Source organism: Hermetia illucens, chromosome 4, assembly GCF_905115235.1.
Source record: "Hermetia illucens chromosome 4, iHerIll2.2.curated.20191125, whole genome shotgun sequence".
Lineage (NCBI taxonomy): Eukaryota > Metazoa > Arthropoda > Insecta > Diptera > Stratiomyidae > Hermetia > Hermetia illucens.
Window position 1 is genome coordinate 104,810,244 of NC_051852.1, and position 25,570 is coordinate 104,835,813.

A 25,570-nucleotide genomic window follows, 5' to 3' on the forward strand; every position below is an offset into this window, starting at 1 on the left:
ATGTCTTGTCCAGACGCATTAAAAATGCTGCAAAATACCTATGGTGGATCTGCTCTATCGCGTACGCAGGTATTTAGCTGGTATAAATCGTTTAGAGAGGGCCGTACATCAATTGAGAACTTGGCCCATGCTTCCCGTCCAGCGACATCGGTAAATGACGAAAACATCGAAAAAGTAAAGAAAATTGTATCCGAAAATCGTCGAGTGACCGTAAGGGAAATAGCTAGTGAACTTGGCATATCGATTGGATCGGCGTACAGCATTTTACATGATATTTTGGGGATGCGTTGGGTTACCGCGCGGCTTGTGCCAAAATTGCTGCATTCTCTTCAAAAACAACGTCGGAAAACTGTGGCTGAAGAGATGCTTTCTATGGATGATAGGGACATTCAGTACATCATTACTGATGACGAGACTTGGGTGTACGAGTATGATGTTGAAACCACAGTAGATCTACTATAGGCAGTACCCTTACAAAAATGACCCCACTTGCAAATGTGTTTGCAGAAGCTTATCTGTACACATCAGAGACGCTAAACAAGGAAAAGGCATAATCTTCGTCAAATCGTATTGGTAAGAGAGAGATCGGTGAGCTTCTGCTATTCTGGTACTACGGCGTGCTCACCCACATATCAAAAAGTTGTTTCACGTATTCACTTATACATAAGCAAAAACTTGCCAATCTCACCAATACATTGGCAAGTCCGGGCGGTATGTCAAACACAGCTGATCGGGTTTTCGGTACATCTCGCTCATGCTCAAGGGCAAAACAATTTGAAATCGTGTGTACTCGCACTGATTTCCCCCCTTGAGGGGCAAGGGGGAGTGAGGTAGCTGTCTAGTATCTAACTGTGGTTGAAACTACTCAACAATCTTCGGAGTGGCGCTATCCAGATGAGCCGAAACCCAAGAGACCACGCCAAAGTCGGTCGAAGGTTAAAGTGATGTTAACTGTTTTTTTTCGATAGTCAAGGTGTCTTGCACTCGGAGTTTCTTCCCGAAGGTCAATCAGTAAATGCACAATATTATTTGAGTGTTCTGAAGCGTTTACGGGAAAATATTCGCCGAAAGAGGCCAGAATTATGGAAGGACAATTCGTGGTTTCTGCATCACGACAATGCACCGGCCCACACATCAGCGCTTGTATGTGACTTTTTGAAAAAAAATAACGTCAATGTCGTCCCACAAGCACCATACTCGCCCGATATGGCTCCTTGCGACTTTTTCCTATTTCCCAAACTTAAATTGGCGCTTCGTGGAAAACATTTTGAGACAGTTGAAGTTATAAAAGAAAATTCGCAGAGGGAGCTAAAGGCCATTACAAAATCAGCATACAAAAAGTGTTTTGAAGATTGGAAAAGACGTTGGAAAATGTGTATTAATTCCGATGGTGATTATTTTGAAGGGGATAAAATAAATATTGAAGAATAATTAATTGTTATCGTTTTATTTGCACAGTCAGGTTCAATTTTGAACAGAAGGTAGATGTATGTTTTCTTTAAGTGGCTATTCCCGACTACGATAATTTGAATTTTGATTCATTCGAAATTTTTCATTGGTTCCCTCGATTTCGAATTAATCAAGGTGTTGCAACACCCGCTTGAAAACTCGATGATTTTTTTAAACGCGTGTTTCTAGGATAATTGGGGTCCAACGAGCCGCTTTTTCGCTTCAATTCGCGAAAAAAAAGTGCTGAAAATCTATTTCATATTTTTTAATAAACCTTACTTCAAAGACTAGTTTATACTTCACAGATTAAAATTACCTTTATTATTTTTTTGTTTCAAATGAGCGAAAAACTCACGATCGTGGCACCTGAAAAGCACCCTGTGAAGTTGGGTCAATAAGCTACTGTGTACTCTGCAATGAACAACGGTTTCGGATTTAAACTTCGAAGTGGAACCGGTACCAGTTTCCTGCAGCAGTTCTTGTGCAGGGTTACGCGCCTCGTAGAGCTACCTAAGGCGTCCCCGTAGTGAAAAACATGGACCAGCAGATTTAGGAGAGATTTTAAAACGGGTTAAAGACGCACGAAAAGGGCTAACTTTTCATGAGGCACAAGAGATTTTGGGAAGGTCGGAAATCTGTCAGCGGTGCGCCAGGCATTTCATGAACGCTATGAAACTGATCCAGTGGCTTTGGACAGAGATCAGAAAACTCAGATAACAGGAGACGTACTCCTGAGTACGATCTCGAATCAAAGCGTCAGAGCAGCGTGTAGCACACAATGGAATCTCCTCGCCCGAAAAAAGCATGGTAGAACAAATTACGATTCAAGACAATACTCATTGTGTTCTTTGACCAAAAAGGTGCAGTTGTCAATGAATTTGTGTCACAAAGACAAACAGTTAATAAAGAATTTAACTGTGAAGTACTCAAACGGTTGCGCTCCCGAAAAGATATTTACAACAATTGGATTTTGCTCCATGACGAAGCTCCAAGTCACACTGAGTTGCTGGCCAAAATGGAGGTGATAACGCTGCCGTCCGATCTGGTAATAGCGGTATTCCTTTTGTTCCCAAGGATTGAAAACATTTGAAAGGAACTCAACATTGGACACTGGAGGCGGTAAAAGTAGCTATGATGCCCATACTAAAGGAAATTCCAGTTGTCGGATGATTGGGTGAAGCGAATATTTTGAAAAGTTTTGAATAATTTGGAAATTTACATTGAATATACATTTTTTTTGTTAATTATTCCGGGAAGTTTTGGAACAGACCATACAGCATACCACATTGGGTCGTAAATCGTTGCAGGGAAAAAATCCATATTTCAATATGTTTACTAGTTTCGAGGTTGCACTCTTTTGAGTGGTGTCATTAACGTGCGGTGGTCAAAGTGTACTATAGGTCCCAGGGCGAAACGTGGGTTGGTACCCACGATGGGAAACACCTGCCGAACCAACACCAACAGCCAAAACCATATCTCCACCTCCTCCTCCTCGAAGCCTGTCCGAGATATGATATCAAAGATTTTAACAGCCAAGTATGGACGGAGCCCGTATTCAGGCGATACGTTGGCTCACATAGCTTATATCAGAATACAGATGATAACGGACTGCGGATTATTCAATTAGCAGTGTCACACGAAATGGTTGTTGGAAGTACCTGGTTTGCGCGGAAAGCGGTCCACAAACAAACGTGAGCTTCTCCAGACGGGACCACTTTCAACCAAATTGACCACGTGTTGATCGAACGCCGTCACCTCTCAGCCTTAATGAATGTTGGAACATAGAAGGAGGCCAATATAGACTCGGATCACTATTCGAGCTCGAATAACAACACCACCCAGAATCCCCACTGACAATCAGATGAGAGTTAACACTGAAGCCATCCATAACACAGCCCTCCGCAAAACCTATAAAAGGGGAAATGGATGCCGCAATAACCGCAGTCAACAGAGATCCTGGAGATGAAGCATCAACAAATTACCTTCACGACCACCTGAAGACCGCTATCATAAATACGGTCACAAACATACATGACCCCAGCCGCAAAAAGAGTCGGAACGGCTTGCTTGACGATGAATGTATGATAAGCTAGCAACAGAACGGAAGAATTCTGTATACCAAGTAATGTTGCATTCTCAAAGGGCGCGGGCACGTGTGGAGACTTATCACGAACCCCGGTGAGCGGAGAAGCGACTTCACAGACGCAAAAAGGAAGTCTGGCAGAACCAACAGGTCCGTGAACTCGAAAAGTACAGAGAGCAACCGCATCTGGTGGAAGTTTTACCAACAAGTCAGCAGGATGAAGCCTTACACACCTCGATGCTCATCCTGCCGAGACAAAGAGGGAAATATGATTTCCGACAGAATGGGTATATTGGGGCGATGGATTGAGTGCTTTGATGAATTACTGAACAACTAGAACATCGGCGAGTTGGAGGTCCTGCCAACTGAAGACGACGGACAAATACTGCCACCACGACGACTGACATTATCTGTCCCATACATAAAAAGAGAGATATCATGCAGCGCAGCATTATAGAAGCATCACGTTGCAGAGTACCATTTATAAGATATTCCCCGCTATCTTGCTAGGTCGGATAGCCCCATACGCCCAGAACATCATTGGCCCATACCAAAGAGGCTTCACTCCAGGCAAATCTGCAACAGACCAGATGTTCTCTCTGCGGCAAGCGATGCAAAAACTGTTGGAATATGGACGTCAGTTGCACCGTCTTTTCATCGACTTTAAAGTCGCCTATGACAGCATAGCCATGGTAAAACTGTACACGGACATGAGAGAATTCGAAGAAATTGATAAGACTGACTAGGCTGACTCTGACCAATGTGCGAGGCCAGATAAAAGCAGCAGGATAACTCTCGAGACCATTCAGCATCAACAACGGCCTACGACAACCCTCTTTAACCTGGGCCTGGAGAAAGTGATATTGAGGTACGATCCTCTTTAAATCCACCCAACTACTGGCCTATGCTGACGATATCGACGACGTACAAACTACAAAATATATGGTGGCAACGTCAGCACCGAAAACCAACCAACCAACAACAGCAAACCGCACTGGTCAAACGGGAAGAATAAAGATAGGAGACTCCAGCTTTGACACCGTTGACAATTTCTCCTATCTAGGGTCGAAAATCATAACTGATAACAGCTACGACGATGAAATCCGCGCACGGTTGTTGGTAGCCAACAGAGCCTATTTCAACTTACAAAGACTGTTCCGCTCGGGGACCTCAGGTCAAAGCTCTTACTGTACAAGATAATGATCTTGCCAGTCCCCATGTATTTCTCGGAGACTTGGGTTCTTAGCAAGAAAAATTGCGAATCCTTGGCCGCGTTCGAGAGAAGAATCCTCCGAAGAATTTTGGGTCCCCTACCTGAGGATGGACGATTGCGTAGCCTACATAACGACGAAATCTATGAGCGATATCATGACCGCCAGGTTGTCGATAAAATCCGGCCCAATAGGTTGCGGTGGGCGGGTCACTTAATCCGTATGGATGAGGATGATCCAGCCCGGAAAGTCTATTAGGGCAATATCTATGGTAAAAAAAGAAGACGAGGGAGACCCTGCCTGAGATGGAGCGAAGGCGTAGGTTAGGACGCCAGACAGCTTTTAGGGATATCGAATTGGTGGACCTCGGCGCAAAACTGCAAAACGCAGGCCTAGACTGGATACTGGTTGTTGAGCCGTTGATGATGATGAAACATAGATAATGAAAAGTTTCGTGTATTAATTAGCTATTGTTTTTTAATAGGAAAACATACTCCCCAAACCAAAAAATGGTTTGAAAAGGGTTATGGCGAATCTGCCCCCATGAAAACAATGATTTGTAAGTAATTCAGTAACTTTAAACATGGTAATATACATATATGTACGCTGGCCATTTTCTTACAACCGACCAGAAACAACCTAGCGCGTATGATTTAAAACACAGGTTGGAGCTATTTCAGCGTAATCTTAGAGAGCTCATCCGACGGTATGTAACGGTGGACAAGACAATCTACAATCTCTAAGGTAAAGTAAACAATTTGCGCAATGATTAGAATAAGAAGAAGTCGTCTGAAAAAGCAATCACTGAATTGAATAGCCGCAAGTACGAAAATCTTTCATACTTCCCCAGCACAATTAGTTTTTGTTGCCGGGCTTGAAGAGTTGGCTACAGGGGAACAAGAGATTTTACTGGAATGAAAAAGTCAAATAAGAAACAGACTTATTTTAAGGGCGGTTGACAAATCAGACATTACCTAAGGTGTAGAAACGTAATAACAATACCAAAAATGTATTGTGTTGACCAGTGAATAAAAATTTTTTCCGGAAAAATTATTTTTCACTTCGAGTACCTCTGGCTAAGTTAGAATAAAATTTACACGGCAATGACCGAACGTAACATTCCAACCAAAAATATTAGTCTCACTACGACAGAGTGGGGCCTTAACGTCTGACTACTTTAACCTGAAATTTGAAAACGTGATTTGAAACCTAGAGAGTGAGCATTAGGGGTACTACCGTCATTAAGGCATAGACACAATAAACATCTCGACGAATCTTTTACACCGAAGTGAATATGAGACTGATACAAAATTAATCTTAATAAAGTAGCTTTATTTGACAATTTACGCAAATCACAGATGTGTTTCACTTTGCTTAAACTATTATTATAAACTTCTTATAAACGACTAAATTTAAAAAAAGAAATTCAACATCTTTTTTTCCTCAAAATAAATTAATAAGTAGAAACATAAAGTTGCAATTCTTCTCGAACATCCATCATGATGAATGCTGAGAAACTAGGTGATCTATTTTTACTTAAATGGTGTTTGGGATTGATTTCAGTTCTTAGAAGAATTATCAGCATTTAACATTTTGGTAAAGGTATTGATAAACAGGAAGTCTGTGAATAGTAAATAAAAGTTTTAATCAATTCAATCCACTCAGGTGGTTGATCACTTAAAAGAGAAACAGGATGAGAAACCGAATAAAATTACACTTGCTATTAAATTAGCGGATGATCCTAAGAATGTGCGGATTATACCCTGCGACATATGCAAATCATTTGGTCTTTTAGCTACAAAATGAGGATGTAATTCTCATATTTTATGGAAATAAATTCACAAAGGTAGCATTATCACCAAATCAAAAGTGAAACTTATTTTCAAAACTCACAAGCTCTTCAACTCCTAAATCTCACTCACGGAAATGAATCGATCAATTGTCACAGTCATCGACGTCTACATTCACAGTTGAGTCATTTTCAGTGTCTACATTCGAATCTAGTTGGTCCGAATTTTGTGTGCTAAGGGCAGCGGCACGGGACGATGATGACGAATTATGTATTTGCGGTGACGATGAGTTGTCTGCGAAAGAGGATGAAAGATCCTCGCAATTGGCGTACACATGTTGCTTACTAGATTGTGCCTGTTGGCTTCCATCCTCATGATCTGGCTCTCGGACGCTATTAAATGCACTCCCTCCACCAGCTTGTGGTGATGCACCAAAGTCCGTTGGTAGATAAACATGCCTTGCTACACATTCGTCGCTATCCGCTTCTCTTATACTACCAAATATAGGAGTTCGGTTCGATGGATTCCTTAAACTTGGCGGTGGCGACCAGACGGTTTGATATAATGGAGATGCAAACACATAATGACGATTTTGAACCTCATTATCATAACTTGGCAGATAACTATCACTTTCAAGAGGATTATAATATTGCGAAGTGGTGAGTCCTGGATGAACGGGCGTTTGACGACAGCTATATGAACCCGAATTGCCACGTGGTGTATCTAATGGACCCCAGACTGGATAGGGCGGCCTTGTCATTCCTGCATATATACCACGATATGTTTCATACGGTGTCTGTGGATGATAGTTATCACTCCACCTAATGTGATTTGGTGTGTAATCGCCTTTTGCATAAAGCTAGATGAAAAAAATTGAAGGTTGAACATATATTGCAATAATAAGGTCAAATTCCATTTGAATATTTAACGTCTAGAGTAATAGATAAATAGCGACAACCAGGATTTATAAAAGAGCATTAAATATACCCTAATTGAATACGATTCGAATTTGAGTCTACTTTCATATTTGTTTTTAATTTGTGCAAATATATACGATTTTGTTATTTTGAATATATTGATTCTTACCTGGATCGGCCTGCAGAAACCTTTATTCATATGTCTTGGAGCACCTAGGCAATAGCTATGACTGAAACCAACTTCGCTACTTAGTAGATATTCGTTGAATTTATTGGGGAAAAATTCAATGCTTTTGTAGTTGTTGTATATTGTTTCCTAAGAAAAAGAATCGATTAATACTTGACACGTTGAAAATATTGTATAGAAACCTACTGTGAGGTTTTTCTTCTTTCTGTAGCTCGCCCAATTTTGTGCCTCCAATATTAATTTTCCACCAGGACGCAGTTGATTAAACATCCGCTTGAAGGCTAATTTGAGTCCAGCGTCACCAAAATTCAAATGAATCCATTTCGTCACAGACAGACAAAGTATTACATCATATTGTTGGGTTTCGCTATTAATCAGCGATTCATCTTTCAAAACATAGTTCACCTGTGATGACAGTTTGAGTTAGTTCTTATTGAATTTATTAAGTATATATATATATTGAATAATATGTAGTTTCTGTAGCATTTCTTCTTGGCTTTCATGTTAATATATTAAAAAATTTATTGGGTGAAGTGGTGGAATACGCCACTCGCCGTCCATCCAAAGGGTTATTATTGCATTTATGCGATAACTCATTTCCACCTTTCCATGAACCTGTCTACTATTACCTGGCCCGTACGACGACAAAGCTCTTTATTTGTCATTGTCTCAGGCCAGAATATTCCAATGGCATAACATAGACATGAATTGATGAAAGTTTGTAGCTTTTGAGTAACAGTGACGATCACTTTCCGCGTACAGCTTCCAATACAATAGCAGGACATGATGTGGTGTTCGCGTAGCATTTCCGAACTTAGGACAAAAAAAGGAAATCGGTTTAATGCTGTTAATGCGTGAAAGAACATTAAGTTCGATGCTGCACCGTTAGCAGAGACAACTCTTCCTAGATTTACAAATTGTTCGATTTTCGGCCCATTTTATTTTCGAAAACGAGAAAGGAAAGTATCGATGGCAAAATGCTATCTTAGCGGTCTCCACTGTCGACATTTTGTGCAACGATACGTCGTTCTGATAATAGCTACTGGTTTCTCCGGGATACTCTTCCGATGATTTGAAATGTGCTAATGCAGATACCACTGTAGTTGTCAAAGATGGATCCCTTCTTCGGAATTTTAACTGGCCTACCCTGGCCGTTAACGACCTTGACAGGACAATCGACCATTGGCCTAAAAACACCTGCAAGGCCTTTCGTGATGAGGTATATGGTGGGGAGATCAATACTGACCAACGCAATGGTGGAATTCCTCTTGTCACAGTGCACACTGCGCTGAATTTTTCGAACTTTTCCTCTGTAATGGAGTTTCAGCGCGTTCCAGTTACCCCCATTCGCAGTTATCAACAGAGCTCTCTTACGTCCATCGACTCGTCTCTACCTTTCCTCATTGGTTAGATCTTGTAACATTATTTTAGGACGTGCACCTGGGGCATCGATATTATTGGGCGGGATTTGATTTTGAATTTTTATTGTTTACACAATAAGGAAGCTTTCTGAAAACTGGATAGCAGAGACGGCTCATATTGCAGAATGGGGCTTCTGCCCCTCAGCGAACAGACGCAGTAGTGACACGCAAGCGCCCATAATGGATAATGGTCCGTATCGAGGTGGAGTTGGAACCTCTTGTGTTACGCCCAGACAACTCCTAAATCCCAACTGCTGGCTTCGAAATAGTAAGATAGACGGACACAACTCACAGAACCCCCAGTCTTTGTACTCGTGCTAGGCGTTTGCGATACGATTCCTTGCTGAAGAAGTCAGCTCATTTCGGAACTGTAAAGGACAGACTGAGCTGCGCCCACAGTAAGCGACGCCTGCTGGGTAAGGGATCTTCTGCATCGGACACCAGGCGGCAAATCGCGAACATTCTAACCGCAGACTTGCCTGCAATGTTGCGAATCTGCCCGAAGAAGCTTCGTGTCTATCATGATGCCGAGGTATTTTACCACCGACTTCAACAAGACCGTGTTTTCACCAACCTGAATAGCGAGGACTATGGGAATTCTCTCCTTGGTCAGCACAATAGCTTCGGTTTCTCCAGATCTAGGGAGAATCTTTGTTCAGCAGTGCATCTGCTTACTCGCCGCATCACCATTCCCAGTATGTGCTGAGTCTGCTCAACCGTGCGTGCGGTAACCAGTGCCGGCACATAATCAGCGTATCTGACCAGATGTCATTCATTAGGGATCTCCAGTTGTAGAAGACATAAGGCGTTCCAAAGGTCCGGAGCAAGGATAGATCCCTGAGCCGCCCCGATATTACCTTCACTTGCGCTGTCCTTCCCGGGCCTGGCAGAGTGCGGCGCGGCTTTTAAATAGCTCCTTAACATCCGTCATAGGTAGCTTGGGGTATGGAAAAGAGTCTGCTTCGAGCATGTGTCACCACTTCGCTGAATTGAAGGCGTTTCTTATGTCCAGGGTCACAAGGAGCATCGCTTATCGACTGTGTGCCTCAGCCAGTTTCATTGCTCGGACCATCTCCTCAATGGCATAAATTGGGGATTGCCCCGCTCTAAAACCATATTGTGCTGGTGGGTAGTCTTAGCCGGGGTCTTACGGTCACCAAAACCAAGCTTGACCATCACATGTTCAAGCTAGATGTAGTCAGCACCCACCCTAACATTCAGATCACCCATCTATCACGATCTCAATGTCACCATTAGGAAGTCTCTCCCGAACTTCTGGTAATTGGGTAGCATTGCACAATTGTGATGTTCTCTAACGTGGAACGAAATTTTGCAGTAAAGATTCCCGACATCGGATTCACATCTGCTATCACTCGACTTTCCAGAGTACAAAAGCAGATTGCCGCAAAACGGATAGGAGTACTATTACTTCGCATAGACCCAGAATGTGCCGCTTATATCGCTGAAGAGGAAAATAGTTTCGAAATTTGTTAGCGCGCTATTAGTGTTGCCCAGCAAAAAGCAAAAAGAAAAGATATTCATCTATGTTTTTTTGTTGTATTTTGTGTCATACTAATGTATATCGTGTAATGTGACTATTAAAATTGTTGGTACACTACAAAAAAAAATGTTCTAGAAGAGAGGAGGTTGAAGAACCCACATCTAAATACGTATGAAACGGTACAATAGTTTCACTAATGACGTAAACCACTTCTGTAGTGCAATCTTACAAAACTCTCAAAGACTATTTATGAAAAAAAACTGATTGTTCGAAATTATCAACATTTGAAATTTCAACCAAATTCAAACACACTGAAAAGTCTGCGCCATGTTGTGTGATATCACAAGTCGCGCCAAGAAGCTTCAGTGGACCAACAACTGGCAGTTAAATATTAAAATATAAAAGTATCAAAATTAATTTCGCGCGTGAAATGTCAAGGAGAACGGTAAATACTCTTTCATGCTTTGCTGCGCAAATAACTCCACGAAATACCTGCTGAAAGCTTTTGGAGGGAGATATTCAGAAGAAGTAGATAGCCATCGCTCGGCGAAATCCAGTTTCTTTGAGTTAACATTTTTTTTAAATTTGAACTTTAGAATTTTGTGTCACTACCATTCGTTTTTCATGTTTCTGTTGAAAGAACATCTTGAAAATGGTATGCTGCACTTCTAAAACCTCAGAAAGGCTCATTCCCCGAAAATTCGACCAACAGCTGCAAAATTGCAAAGGAGGCGGAAGGTAAATGATCCTGATTCAAAACACAAGATCCCGTAGAATATTCAACTGGATCATGGTTCGAATCCCGCTCACCTCAAATCCGTTTTTTGCGGCCTGCAAATCTTTCAAAAAACGTACGGTTTGTCGCCGTCCAAGTAAAGATGCGAATTAATATATGAATTATCGTTTCGTCCAGGGTAGAGGCAACTCATCAGACTCTGCCCTAGAAGCAGCGTGAACGAAGTGGTTACAAGTTAGTATTTGCTCCCCTTAATATAGGGGAGCAAAAACACGACATGTGTATAAATTATAATGAAGACAAAACCGCCTTGTAAAATTCAGCCCTAAGCCGGCCGAAGCTAACCTAAAAATTTCTTTAAGAGTCGAGGGATTCCTAAGTCCGCGATCCACTTACCGCAAGTTATATGTTTTCAACTTGAGTGCTTCCCCAAGGATGAGGGTTCCGTGGACCACAACCGAGAAAGCGTGTTGCTTTCGAACTGGTCCCGTCGCCATTAAAATAGTGGCCTTAGGACTCCCTTGATTCTTAAACAAAATGCGAATGAAGTGTATTCAGGTGCACAAGATACTTCATTCGGGCATTATTTCCGCCAAAGCCGTGTAAACATTGTCTTTGTGCATTAACAACTCTTTCCCCACGGTATTGTTCTATCAGTTACGCTGGCAGCGGTAATTCAATTATATGAGAATATGGCGAAAATTTGTATTGATTTAATTTCCCACACTTGCAAAATGAAAAATATGTTTGATACAATCGATGGAGACAGATATTAATTAAAAATTATAACGCTATTATTCTACTTAGTATAACAAATATGCGGTAAACAACATATTGAACTTTCCGTTTTGACACCTTTCTTTTCGGGAAAGTTGTACTCGTCAGAACTTGCTATATATATATAGCTTGTCACTATTATTGCCAAAACGTAAGGTAAATTAAAAATTCAAGGATTGTCCTTTCACGCCACAATTCACCATGAAAGATTCAAATTACTCGCTCCGTGATGTCACATGAAGTGTCAGCCAATCACCGCGTTTTCTTTTGCGCATGGTAGAAATTCAGTTTTTAAACAATTACAATTAATAAATGAGCATTCCGAATTTCAACGGATCTGGTAATTGGGCAGGTGAAACTACCATCTCGGCGCAAAAATATATATAGTTATTTTCTAACGCGGGCAGCCTATTGAGAGACCTAGACATTTATTCCCATGTAATACGTATCCCACAAGAAAAGCAAAGAAAATGAACACAACAAAAGAATTGGCCAACTAAATTCAAACTTCCATTTCAATTTCAATGTTATGAATAAAATTCCGACTCTAAAAGGATGCATCAGATTTGAAAATATGGTGAATTACATCAGGGAAAATTTCGTTCTCTGGTTCTAAATATCTTCCGGACATCATATTTTTAAATGTACCGTTTATGGACCTGGACTTCGAACAAATGCTACAGATGGTCGGCCAGGTTAAGGTTTACCGATTTGGGAGGCATATAGAGTCGGCATGGGACATTATACAATAACTATTCTCGTATCGAGAAGAAATTGCCCTTGGGTTTGTTGTTTAACTGGAAGAAAAACTAGTGTTTTATAATATTAAAGAATACTTTCTTTCCATGTTCTAGTCAATAATACCAATCTTTTCACTCTGCTCCTTTTGAAGTTTAAATTTATTGATTCTCGTCACCATTATTGACGATTCCATATATGTCGTGAGTTTTAAACTCCATATTTGATTACCTATAGACATTTTGCTTTCTATTAAAGGGATCTTCTACGGACGTTGTTTTAGCAAATCGTTTTTTTTTGCATATTTTGAAAGTAGATGATGTTGAGAATATACCAGAAAAAGAATTTTGTGAAAAGCACGTTCCTTCATGGGTATTTCGGAGGGCGAATATGAACACCTACGCTTTTTTCGAGCGCTTAGTGCAATGTAGCTCATTGCTGGCATTGCTGCTCATCAAGTGGCATCAGGTCAAGGCCCAAAGGACTCTCACACGTTTTCAGCATGACAGAATTTCCATCGATTCCAGATTGTACAGTTGATGAAATCGGGATTACTTTGGGAGACAAAAAACGCATCAACCGCTCCGACCGTAGGACCAGTGACGCTGCAAAGAGAGACCGAATTCAACAGAGAGGGTAAAACGCGGGCAGCAGAGAACATTTTCTTAATAAGAAAGAAGAGCTCTACGGTCCTGGCATAATCGTGTTTCCCCGAAAGTTGATTTTTTTAAACATTGGCGCATCACTTCTATTTATCGAATTCTATCAATTTTTTTTAATTGTTGAGTGAACATTTTTTTTAAATTTTGATTTGTTCCACTTTTACAACCTCTAAATGGTTGAAAAAAGTGCAAATTACAACTTTTTTTTATAAAAATATGCATATTTTTGCAAATTTGCTAAATAATACAAATACCGCAAAACATAGTCAACCCAATACTTTTTTTTATTTTGGGTGGACTAAATGGCCGTCCAGGTACCTCAAAGTCGCTCATAACATTTGGACAAGGACTTCGGAAAGAACAGTTCAAGGATAGAAGAAAAACGATGCTAACATGTATACATTAAATAAAGAAAATTCATTAGATTATCTTCAGTGGTTGCTTTGTAATTAAATCTCAAAAATAGGCCTGAAATTTACTGATGGTAAAAGACCGCCTTAAGTCAAACACTTTCCATCAGCAAAATGTGCTACATCGAAATTTTCAGGATGAAATCGGGGGAACGATTGATTTTAACAGTTAACATATAATCAGTATTGTCAGAGAAAGTCAGGATTGTGCACTATGGGATGTTACCAGCTCTTTTAGAAGAGACATGAATGACAATGATATGGTGTAATCTATCGTCATTAATTCTCTGGATGAGTTGCAATCGGATGAATGGCGATTTTACCCCACAGAACAACCTTGAATTCACAAATTACAATATACAGAGCAGATCAGTCATCGCTCGACAACAGATATCAATTCTGGTCTGCTGGAAAAATTCTGTAATTTGAAAAATTAAATAACATCATCGTGTCCTGGCAGCGCATGCCATTATAATTGCATGTGACATTTATAGATTTTCTTAACAAAATCTATTTCCTTTGGTAGATGCAATCGAACTATGTTATTGATATCCTTCTTTTGTTACGGCAGCAATCACATCGGCTTATTTCGGGTGTTCACTAGAATCTAATTAACCTACCTATGATATGAATTGGTACTGATGAGTGATTTGTGTGGGGGGCAGTTAGGAGCAAAGAAAACTAGACAGAATATCAATTCTACAATTTCTAAATGACAACAATAGTAGAAAAATTTGAATTAAGGTGGAAAAGTGATTAACTTGAAGTAATTCAATTTACTTACACATCGAAAGAAAGTATTCTTAGGAAACTGGTTGACGGCCACATGAGGCTGAGGCGGTGAGTTGCTGTCTTTACTCGTACTTGCTACGATTTCTCTTATTGGACCATACGTGATTGGAAATGAAATAGGAAAGAATTCAGGTTCTCCTTTTTCATTCTTGTTGCTTTGTTGATTTCGCTTCCTTCTATTGAGATTCTTATTCCTATTTGTTGATTGTGGAATATTGCTCGAGCTTTCCTGTTGTGATTTGTCTTTTGATGGACCCACTGAAGTTGTACTCACACTAGACGTGGCATCAACATTCGTTTTATTTTGCATGTTAGACTTTCCATTGTCTTCAATTTTCTCTGATTTTTCATTCTTAATTTTTGGGTTATCTCTCGGTACTCTCACGTACATAGACAGATTTTTTCTCGCCCTTGCTATTAAATTTTTATCGATATCCAAACCGAGAATAGATTTTGGTGCCATATTTTTGGCAACTGCTATTGTAATGTGACCTGCATTACAGCCGATATCGAGAATATCCTTGCCACGAAATAGATGTGCGTTTCTATGGAATACTTCCAGGCGAACATCCATGATTTCGTTAATGTTCCTATAACCCGAATATCGATCAAAATTTCCATATTGATACCTATCACCATCCTTTCGGAACTTCGGCAACTTTTCGTTTGATTGTTTTGGTTTGTGTTGTTCAGGCGGAGGAACCATCTCCGAATCTTTAACTGTTTCATTTTCCGGAATGGGTTTAAGTATCTCAACTTCCGGGGTATCACAACGAATACTTTCGCCTGCGAAAAGATATATACCGTGAAAAAATAGTAAGAATTTATAAAGAATCTGAGTTGAGGCGGTCCTACGAAAGACTACGGAGAATCACCCTTTGTCAACTAAATGGTGATGTTTGGACCGACTTCATCAACCCATTGCACATGGAAATAATAAATACTCACTATCAAATGTCTTCGTATCATCAGTGGGGCTTACGAGTTCATTTTCGCTGACTGAAGTTGAACGTAACCGTGAACCCTTCCTGGCTCCTGTTGGTATTGTTCGCGGAGGACGCTTCCAGGCGCCTGGTTGTGGAACAACAGGACTTACTATTTTGTCCATAGCATCTACTCTTCGAAACTGTGAATATACGAGATATGAATAAAATTTCTCTGCATTAGAAGCCTGGATCCAAGTCAATCGAACTTCAATGAATCTCAAGTTACCTATTTATATTTACCTTATTGTTTTTATTAGGTCCTTCGCTTATTCGTCTCTTCCTTCCACTCCCGCTGCTTATTGAATGTTGATCACTACCCGCTAAATCACTTAAATCGAGTTTCAAGTCGCGTGGTTTTTCTTTTTCCGTACTTCGCACTACGCCAAATGCACCTGTAATGGCAACCGGGTCGCTGACGCTATCCTTTCTCAAAGACCCCTCCGAGTCCTCTACTTTTTTAATTTCGTTAGTATCCTGTACTACTCCGCTTGTATTAACTTCTGCTGCAATGCTTGTATTTTTACCCTCTAAACTTATAGCACTGTTTACGAGTTCTCTCGTATTATCGCCTGTTGCGTCGATGGGTACATCTGAATTAGCCAAATCCGGTGGTGGGGGACACGATATTGTACATGGAGGGCCGCCCACAGCAATCACTAAAGGATTTTCTGTCAAGCTTGTGTCCGATGTTGCCTCATTCGTACTTTTACGCTTTGGCTTCTTTTTACGATGACGATGTTTTGGTTTTGGCTTGCGTTTCATTGGGGATACAAGTTGCTTCTCATATTCAGCTGAATCGACAGGATCTAACAAATGAAGTGGGTCGTAGATGTTAGGTGGAATGATAACTTCAACTTTAGGTGGTGTTGTAATTGGCGATTGCTGTGGGGTTTGGTTGGGAGTTGGGTTTTGCGATTCATTTTGCAAACCATTTAAATTCAAGGGATCTGAAATGTTGCCGCCTAACAAAAACTTAGTAGGCGGTATCATGACTTCTTTTCGTGGTCGTTTAGCTGGCAAGAAAAACTTCGACCGTAGTGCAAACTGAGCAGCTCTGCTGCCAATGCCAATCATTTTCTTCAAGTTCTGCTTGGTGCTTTTTGTTGAATGTTGTTTACGGTGCGCAGTTTGACTCTTTGCATTGTGTAGATTTTCCAATTCGGCCTTTATAACTTGCTTACAATTTTTCAAATGCGCCTTAAACGCTTTGTGTGACAACTTTTTCACCATGCCAGGTGGTTGAGGAGCACGCATTTTCACTTTCTGATTATGGTTTGTTTTATTTATGCGTTTATGCTTTCTAGGTTTTGTTTGTTGCGATCCAAAATTATCGTTTTTGTCGATAACAATGTTGTTTGTAAAATCTAACCTAGTACTTGAAGTGCTATAAGGTGCCTGATCGATCGTATGCTGGGTCGCAACACCGTCAGGCTGGCTTTTATTTTGATCTTGAGCTTCTACGACACACGTCATTTGTATGAGGCCTTGATCACACTTTGTGGTAACCGAAATGGCAGAGGAATCTTCAGTGTCATTCGACGACATCCTTTTGCCATTTATGGTAGAATTGCTTCAGTGATATCTACAATATCTGCATCCGAGATAACTCTAATTGAAGAAAAAAAGCTGGTGTTAATGTTATTTGTGATGTGATCTGTGTTGTGATAAAAAAATATAATCGATTTTAATCTAAAATATAATAAGAAGACTCATTCAACGATATATTTCCTCGTATAGACCACAGTTGATTCCACACACAATTTTTCGAAGTACAAATAAAATCCAACTCGGTTCAGTCAGAAGGACTACTGGGCTTGAAATAAGTCTATAGGAAGGGAAGGAGTTCTTGCAATTAACAAATGACAACGATCTTCCTTCAAAACTCGTACTACACACGCTTCCCAACATGCATTCATAATCATCCTGTGGATACAAGAACCCAACTGACGACACGTTGGTAGGTAAGCATTTACTCTTGGAAAGGCTCGAAAACCAGAAAATTAATGGCATTATCCCTGTACGATTCTAAAGTCAGCCGAGAATAGACCGATCGATATACATATAAACGGAAGTAGTCTTATAAAATGAATGGCAAAAAATAGCTTATGCTTCACCTAAACAAGAATCTGGTAGTGAGGTCGATAAAGTCTCGCCTCGCAAAAAAATGGTATTAAAAAGGATAAAAATTTGCAATCCTACATATATTAGAAGTGTTTATGCCTACAGAGAGGCGTTTGAGCCCTACCCAGTTAAGAATCTTTTGGTTGCGAATATGTAAAATTACATAGGATGATGAGGTCATACACGTTTTAGAGTACATGAAATTCACATAAAATGGAAAAGTTTCCCCTTCTATAACTTTGTTGAATTTTCTTCAAACTTCCCAAAGTTACACCTTATTTTATCCCTTATACCGTAAAATACAGTAGTATACTCTTTTTAACTTTATTTGTGCAGATATCGGAAGGGGATATATTTTGAGGTTTAGATTTCGTTCAGATTTTTGGTTGGATAAGTTCTGAGAACGAGACCTGTTACACTTTTTGGGGTCATATTTTGAACTCCCTTTCGCATCTATGGGGAGCGTCCCTTTAAACTCTATACAAACTGGCGCCATTTACTATATGTAAAGGGCTTCACATATTACACGTTCTAGTGTGACAGACATTGAATCGATTCTAATAAGGTTTTGTTTCTCACAGTAAACACAAATATCGTGACGATCGGCTTTCAAAGGATTTTTTTCTATCAATTATCAATTTTTTCCTCTTGAAAAAAAATAATTCCGCTTCCGTGTTTCCATTTCCGCCTTTTTTGAAAGTTCATTTATATTTTTGAAAAAAGATACATTTCCTACCAAGAAACGCAATTTTCGAAAAACTCTCTTATTCTCTAAATATTGTGTACATAAGAACATTTTTATAATTATTCTTTGTATTATATTGTACATTTTCTTATTTACAACAGGGAATACTGATCTATGATCTGGCACAACACTTCTTCGAGCCCCTATTAATCTAGCTTTTTTTCGAAGATACCCTATTAAATAGCTTCCCGAATCCGGACCTCCGCTTGATATAAGTGGCAAGGTCTGCACCGAAGAAGGTTTCCACTGAACAGGAAAATTGTTTGACCAAACTTATGGACTACTCTATGAACTAGGGACAGCCGATATAACAATAAGGACATGTGAAGCATAACGTATATGTAATGTAATAAAAAGTAAATTTCTGAAAAAAAAAACTGTAAATGCGTCTCTCTCAAAATTAAATTTAGAACAAGTCGAGAAACCGGTTCAGTTTCCGGTTTCTTGACTTTAGGTACGAAAGGTTTTGTGTATTGCTTATTTAAGCATAGTTGAATGGGTATGGGGTGTCCCATTCGTACTTAGCTCGAAATATATATGCATTTAGTTTGTCAAACCATTCACTCTAGTATGATACTGACATTCAAAGTATTAGAATGCAAAAAAATTGCTCGAAAGTGACAACTTTGACCTATTATAATCGTGCGATTTCCACCAAATTTGGCAGCATCATGCCCTATAGTATAGCCTAAATTACTGCAATTGATGATTCTCGAATAAACTTAAGGAGAGTTGCCAGGAAATTTCTAAAAAAAAATTTTATAATAAATATATATACAGGTGCCATCCGACACCTCCACTGGTTAAGCTCAATCTTCTTAGCAACGAGAAGTACCTGAAAGTAATGGGCGACACGGCTCCACCTGTCAGCGCACCTTGACAAAGCTGTCTAGAGAGACATCCCCTGCGTTTAAATACAGCCGCTAACGAATCCCATCCCACTTTTCCCAAAAAAAAGGTGTGATAAGTGTCGTCGTGCTCGATGGCTAGGTCCCACCCCTAGACGAACGGCATCCACGACTTGCATGACAGCGTCAACTGTGGATCTCCTTGCTCTAAAACCGAACCGTCGTGGGGATAAGTCTCCAGCAGTGCGTATCGCTTCATCGAGTTTACTTCTGATGAGCTTTTCAAGCACTTTCCCCGCGGTGTCAAGCATACAAAGTGGCCAATATGAAGATGGCAACTCAGGGTCGCCTTCCCTTTGCTGATCAGCGCAAGCGTCACTACCTACCAACAAGAAGGGAAAATGCCCTCTCCCTCTCTATTGGAACACCAGTTTGTCCACCTCTGCTGGAATCAGGCCTACCGCCTTCTTGTTTTTCATAGAGAGCACTATCTATTCCTACTCTTTTATAGAGTGTGGGCAGTCCACCGTCATGATTCCGTACGGGGAATAGTGCCCGTACAATGCGGTTCACCTGCTCGGTCTTAAGTAAATAGGGTTTTCCAGAGAGCTCCGATTTTTCTAGTTACAAATTTGTAAACGAGTCCCTACGGGTCCCCATTTACTTCATCGACCAGATCTTGCCAACAGCGAGTTTTTTCGTGCTTTTTGCGCCGCGGAGTTTCCTTTTGGCTGATCTGTACTCTGTTATTATGCTACATGCCTCCTGCCGATCGTTTAGACGTTGTGTTAAGCGGCGGAGTCTGTGACACTCCTTGTGTCTCAATGCCTTGCTGGGCATCGAAGCTCCGCAGGCCGTTGTTAACAGGTTCATAGCTGAATTTACAAATGTCAGCTGCAGAAAGAGCGCTAGGGTTGCGCACACCGAGGGTTTGTGTCAACCACCCACTTCGAAGGCAATGTATTGATGGTCGTTTGCCAAAAAGTCTTTCAGAACTTGCCACCCGTGTTGGATAAACACCGAATCCAGACAAAAAGTCCCCTTCGGCCTTTTGCAAAAACCCTAAGGAGGGTGCCGCTCCGAACCCAGATAGAAGCGGTATATGATATGTCAGGGTGCCATTAAGGTGAGTCCTTATTGCGGGAATGCTTGCTAATGAGCACTAACTAAGTTTTGTTCTTCCCAGCGAACTGCGCTAGCAACTCGTGAGCGATTGATTTGTAGGATGAGAAGCATGTTGACCGTGTCCTATCACTTTCCAGTTCTGCTCTGAAGACTGGATATCGCTCCGAGCCCGCAACGTTCTCATATATATGGTTGCCATTGACCCCTTCGTGGGGTATAGGGCGTCAACCACATCGTTCGCGGTTACCTGAAATGCCCTTCCGCACCCCCCTTCTCCCGACTTCCCAAGACGCTCGCACTCCTCCTCTTGTGTTCTGTGCTAAGTGCCCTAAATATGATAATATACTACAATTAACTTAATTCAAGTAGGTATTGATATGGAGAGTATTTTCAGTTCTAAACACCATGTGCATGGATCCCCATATTCCTTTTTAGATATTTGGGTTGGGTAGTCTCTGCGAACGGGTCCTTGAGGTAACTGATGGTTTTCGGACCCTCGCACCAATGAGAAAACTAATACCGGTTTCGGAAAGTACTAATCGAGACCTTTAATTTGATATTCTATTCGGTGAAAAAAAATTTACACCCCCTTTTGCATTTAAGACCGACCCCCCCCCCCCCCTATAATAGGAATCACCGTTTTTGGGATAATAGGTCTAACAGATACCTGCTTGAATAAAGGTAATAATAGTACATTACCATATTTTAGAAATTTACTCGAAAGCCTCCCTTAAGTTCATCCTAGAAGCACATTTGGTACGGTTGTAAATAATATAATGCATAATTATTGAAAATTTGACAAAAATCCAACTATTATTAACAACGTTATAGAAAATCAAAATTGTGCATTTCATGTGAATTTATCGCATTGCATGATGTCATCACCATATAAAGTGAACTTATATGAACGACGGAATTGGAGTTTGGAAATACATACATATGTCATTGTCATTGGAATGTCATTGGAAATGTCATATATCAAGAAATATTTTGATTTGAAGGTATATGTGAATGAAGAAACGTGAATAGGAAATTTCTCACACAAGAAGAACACAAAACCTTCATACCCGAAACGTCTAACTTTCAGTACTGCGACTGTGTATACACAAAACCTTATTAAAATCGGTTTACTGTCTATCTGTCTGTCACAGGCATTTTTCTAGGTTACAGCGATTGACACCAAATTTGGTAGAAAGCTGGAAACTGTGAACGCTCATGCATACAGTGAGTTACATTCTTTTACGACGAATTTAAGGGGGGTCCCCAAACATGCAAAAGAGGGATGTACATTTTTTTTCATCAAATATATTCATGTAGGGTATCAAATTAAAGGTCTTGGTTAGTACTTTTCGAAGCTTTGTTTTGACATTTGTTGGAAAGGTGGGGAGTGCGGGGGGGGGGGGGGGGGGGGATTGAAAGTAATCATTTCTTTAAGGGGGCCATTCTCAGAAACTACCAAACCCAAAAATCTGAAAAAAATCAGGAGGCTGCCACTATATGGTACCTGGGCTCCAAAATTTAAAGTTATAATACGTCAAAATTGTCGCTTCTTTACAAATTCAAGACTATGAATGTCAATATCATCCGAAAGTGGATATTCTCACATAATATATGCATATATTACGTGCTATGCACTAAGAAATACACAAAACCTTTCGTACCTGAAGCGTCCAGCTTCCGATTTCCCGACTTGTTTTTAATAAAGTTCGAATAAGTAGACAAAATCAATTCAAATTGGAAGATAATGATCATAAAGCTTTTGTGTTTATCTTACGTGGGCTGGTACAATCGTACACATATGTACGTCTATTTAAGTTGGGCAATACCTGCAACTTCACCAGCGTGTATATACATATGCATATGTATCTGCCTCGACTAATTGATGCCGATATACAAAACAAAAAAATAAAAGAAACTAAAAAAAGGTAAAAATAAGATATTCATATGCTTCCTGCTGTTTAGATGAGGCCACCTTATATGATGGCGACCTCAAGCACGTCTTAAATGCAATCAATTCATACACAATTAATCTCTTATTTCTGAATTCTCATCTCGCCCCCATCTAAATATGCGAAAAACATTTAGCTTTCGTGATCTTACGAAATCCACTTTATCCGCCAAGGTAATCCTCAGCGTGTTATGGCTTGAGTATTCGATAACCTTTTTTTTGGGAGTAGGATATGCGTTTACGCAAAGAAAGTTGGGCTCCCGCAATAGTACGCTGTCGGATTACCAACTAAACGCCTCCCTATCATCAGAGAACTAGCCTGGAACCTTTTGACACACTACTTCGGCCTAATCTTCCCGGCTTTGGAAGCCTTCAAATCAGGGAATCCCTTTCAACGGGAGGAGAGGGAGTTGTTAGTTCAGGGAACCCCTGGTCGTCCGGCCCCTCCGCCGGTCGAGTTCAATCTTCTTCGCAATAAATAGAGCCCGAAAATAATGGGCAGCACCACTCCAGTTGCCAACGCTCTTCAGCACCTCTCTGACAATGTTGTCTGGAGAGAGAGATCCCCTATGTCTGCATAAAGCTGCTGACAACAGCCGTCCTATCTTTCGCAAGAAAAAAAGGTCAGGGGATCGCACCTTCTCAATCCCGTGCAGGTAAGACTGAAAACCTCCATGACCGCTTAGAAGTTGGATAACGAAGTAGTCAATCTTAACTTTGTTGATTTCAGTGCGATGACCGTGAAACTTGCCAGTATCATACGAAATAAAATCGTCTATGTTACTGCGAAATCTACATATCAATCATTTTCAATAAACTTAAAGAGGATTAGTGAATTCCTAAAATATAGTAATATTCTACTATGTATTAAATCGGAATGGGATGTATTTTGAGGTTTAGATTTTGTATAGGTCCATCCTATGGTTTCTTTCGATTTTTCGGTTGGATAGGTTCTGAGAACGAGACCTGCTCCCTTGTTGGGGCACACATTTAGAGTCCTCACTCCCTGCGTTTCACCCAATATCAGAAATAAGATCAGTTTCGTACTGGAACCCTTTCATTTGATACCCCACATGAGAATATTCTGTGAAAAAATATTGCTCCACCCACCACCACCCTTCAAACCAACACATATTGATGCAAATCACTGCACGTGTAGCAGTTCGCAGATCACATATTTTTAACAAATTTCGTGACAATAGCTCCAGCCGTTACGAAGGAAATCTCAAGCCGATTTTAGTAAGGCTTTGCTTCACACAACACCTTAAAAACAAATTGAAGTGAGTCGATGATGCACAATTAAAATACCAAATTTCCTTTCACTGAAATTAGGTGATCCAGTAGTTAAATAGCATGCACCTCGATTAATATGGTTGATAATCATTTAAATTTCCCCTCGTTTCACAATTTCGACGGCAATTATGAGAACAGATCCAAGTAAATATTTGGTAAATTTCATTCTAAAAGACAAAACGAATTAACATCATGTGATCCTTTGAAACCTTTAGAGCAGCTAATAGAAGATTATCAGAACATAACCGAAACCCCATTTCTAACTCACTAAAAAACTTAGTACGTAGTACTTTTGGCGCCGGACGCAGTTATATATTAATGTATTTTGCTTAGACGCAGAAATATATCAGTGCAGAAGGTTATATGTTCACAAATATTCTCCTTGTAAATCCAGTTGAACTGTTAAATTTTCCTCGATAAGGAATCTGCACGAATAACCTCATCCTGTCAACTTCTACTGACACACACTGTACCGAGATTGAGCGCGCTGTCAACTTAATTCACCCAATTGTCACTTGACACAAGCACATGAGTTACACCCCCGCAGTTATCAAAAGCTCCAAATATGTATACAAAAACAAAGCACTCTCGCTGCAGGCCTATCACCACAAATCTCGCATTCGCCCTTAACTAGGCAGCGTGCACATATGAAGACAACAAACGATCTGCGAAAAAAAAAACAAACCAACAGAGAAAATCAACAAAACAAATGTTACAAATTGGGAAAGAGCGCTAAACGGGCACAGGCGGGTGCAAGAAAGGAAAGGAAGGATCCCCATGTCCCATAAAAACTCATCAAAGTGCGATTATTTACTGTGTATTACTGCAAGAGATTAGAGCGAGAGCGCACGAACTGCCAAGTATTATTTAATATGCCGTATTGCCCCGCTAGCCGTCTCGCTCTGGCAGTGGGGCGAATGTGCCATATCTTCGCGTTGACCACAGAAGTCGGTGCTCCCAATGCGGAATTTCGCAAAATGTCTATCTAGTCATTCAAAAGTCAATGGTGCACTCACTTTCAAACTGATTGCGCTACACTTTAAACTTAATCTTTTCAATTTAAACACTTGATTTACGATTTTCGACGAGCGAACCGCTTGATCCACCCTCAGACGCGACGTTCAAAAACGAACTAACCTCTCGCTCGGTGCTCGGTCCCCTTTCTCGTTATCGTATTATGCCGATTGTGAATTCATGGATGTGAAGTTTGCTGAGTTTTCGTTAAAATGACAGTAAATAGAGACATCTTGAGGTAGGTAGACGGAATGGGCCGCAATAACGTCTTAAGTGGCGCGAAATCAATCATAATGCGAATATGTTCTTCCTTGCTCCAATCATTGTTGACTAATTACCTACGATGACACTGCATGCATTGTTATCGAATGATATGGGATAAAATAATGCGTCCATTTTAATAGCGGGTAGATACGAAGTCCGTTTCTGAACATGGTAAACACTAACAAAACCAAGGCTTTCAGTTTGACGGGTCATCATATTGTCCATATCTGCATTAATAGGCAGAGCATCGAAGGCGCCGATCAATTTGCTTACCTTCCGTTTTCGGTGGCACCAACTTGGATGTTGCCCGACGCATTAACATTAACATCTAAAATCGGGAAATTAATCAGATCAAATCAAGTTGAGACTGTTCTGTGCTAGTTTTTTTTTTGTGTTTCTATATGGGAGTAGAGCATGAAAAGTGACTCCAAGCTTTCGTCAATACCTGTTCGGGTCGTATCATCGGAGTACGCTGGCCCGATACTATCTGGCTACGAAGAATTTGGTCGATGCACAGACCTGGCACTCGTACGCATTGTGATCGGATGGCCA

The 25,570-nt window shown here is 40.4% G+C and overlaps 2 protein-coding genes across 4 annotated transcripts; one reads left to right on the forward strand and one right to left on the reverse strand.

The window, feature by feature from the left end:
* Positions 1-462, forward strand: LOC119654015 (protein GVQW3-like). Its single transcript, XM_038059178.1, has one exon. It carries the CDS (start codon positions 1-3, stop codon positions 460-462), a length of 462 nt encoding a protein of 153 aa, XP_037915106.1.
* Positions 463-6,054: 5,592 nt separating this feature from the next.
* Positions 6,055-24,867, reverse strand: LOC119654876 (7SK snRNA methylphosphate capping enzyme bin3). 3 transcript variants are annotated; one of them, XM_038060479.1, is made up of 8 exons: positions 24,757-24,867; positions 15,901-17,268; positions 15,623-15,800; positions 14,667-15,460; positions 7,824-8,042; positions 7,620-7,766; positions 6,637-7,392; positions 6,055-6,364 (listed from the first exon to the last, which is right to left on the reverse strand). In XM_038060479.1, the coding sequence occupies exons 2-7, from the start codon at positions 17,203-17,205 to the stop codon at positions 6,679-6,681; spliced, it is 3,357 nt and encodes a 1,118-aa protein (XP_037916407.1). In that variant the 5' UTR covers positions 17,206-17,268; positions 24,757-24,867; the 3' UTR covers positions 6,055-6,364; positions 6,637-6,678. The 3 variants fall into 3 exon arrangements, with proteins under 3 accessions (XP_037916407.1, XP_037916405.1, XP_037916406.1); XM_038060477.1 differs by having other exon boundaries at positions 6,055-7,392; XM_038060478.1 differs by lacking the exon at positions 24,757-24,867 and adding an exon at positions 24,555-24,731 and having other exon boundaries at positions 6,055-7,392.
* Positions 24,868-25,570: the final 703 nt, after the last annotated feature.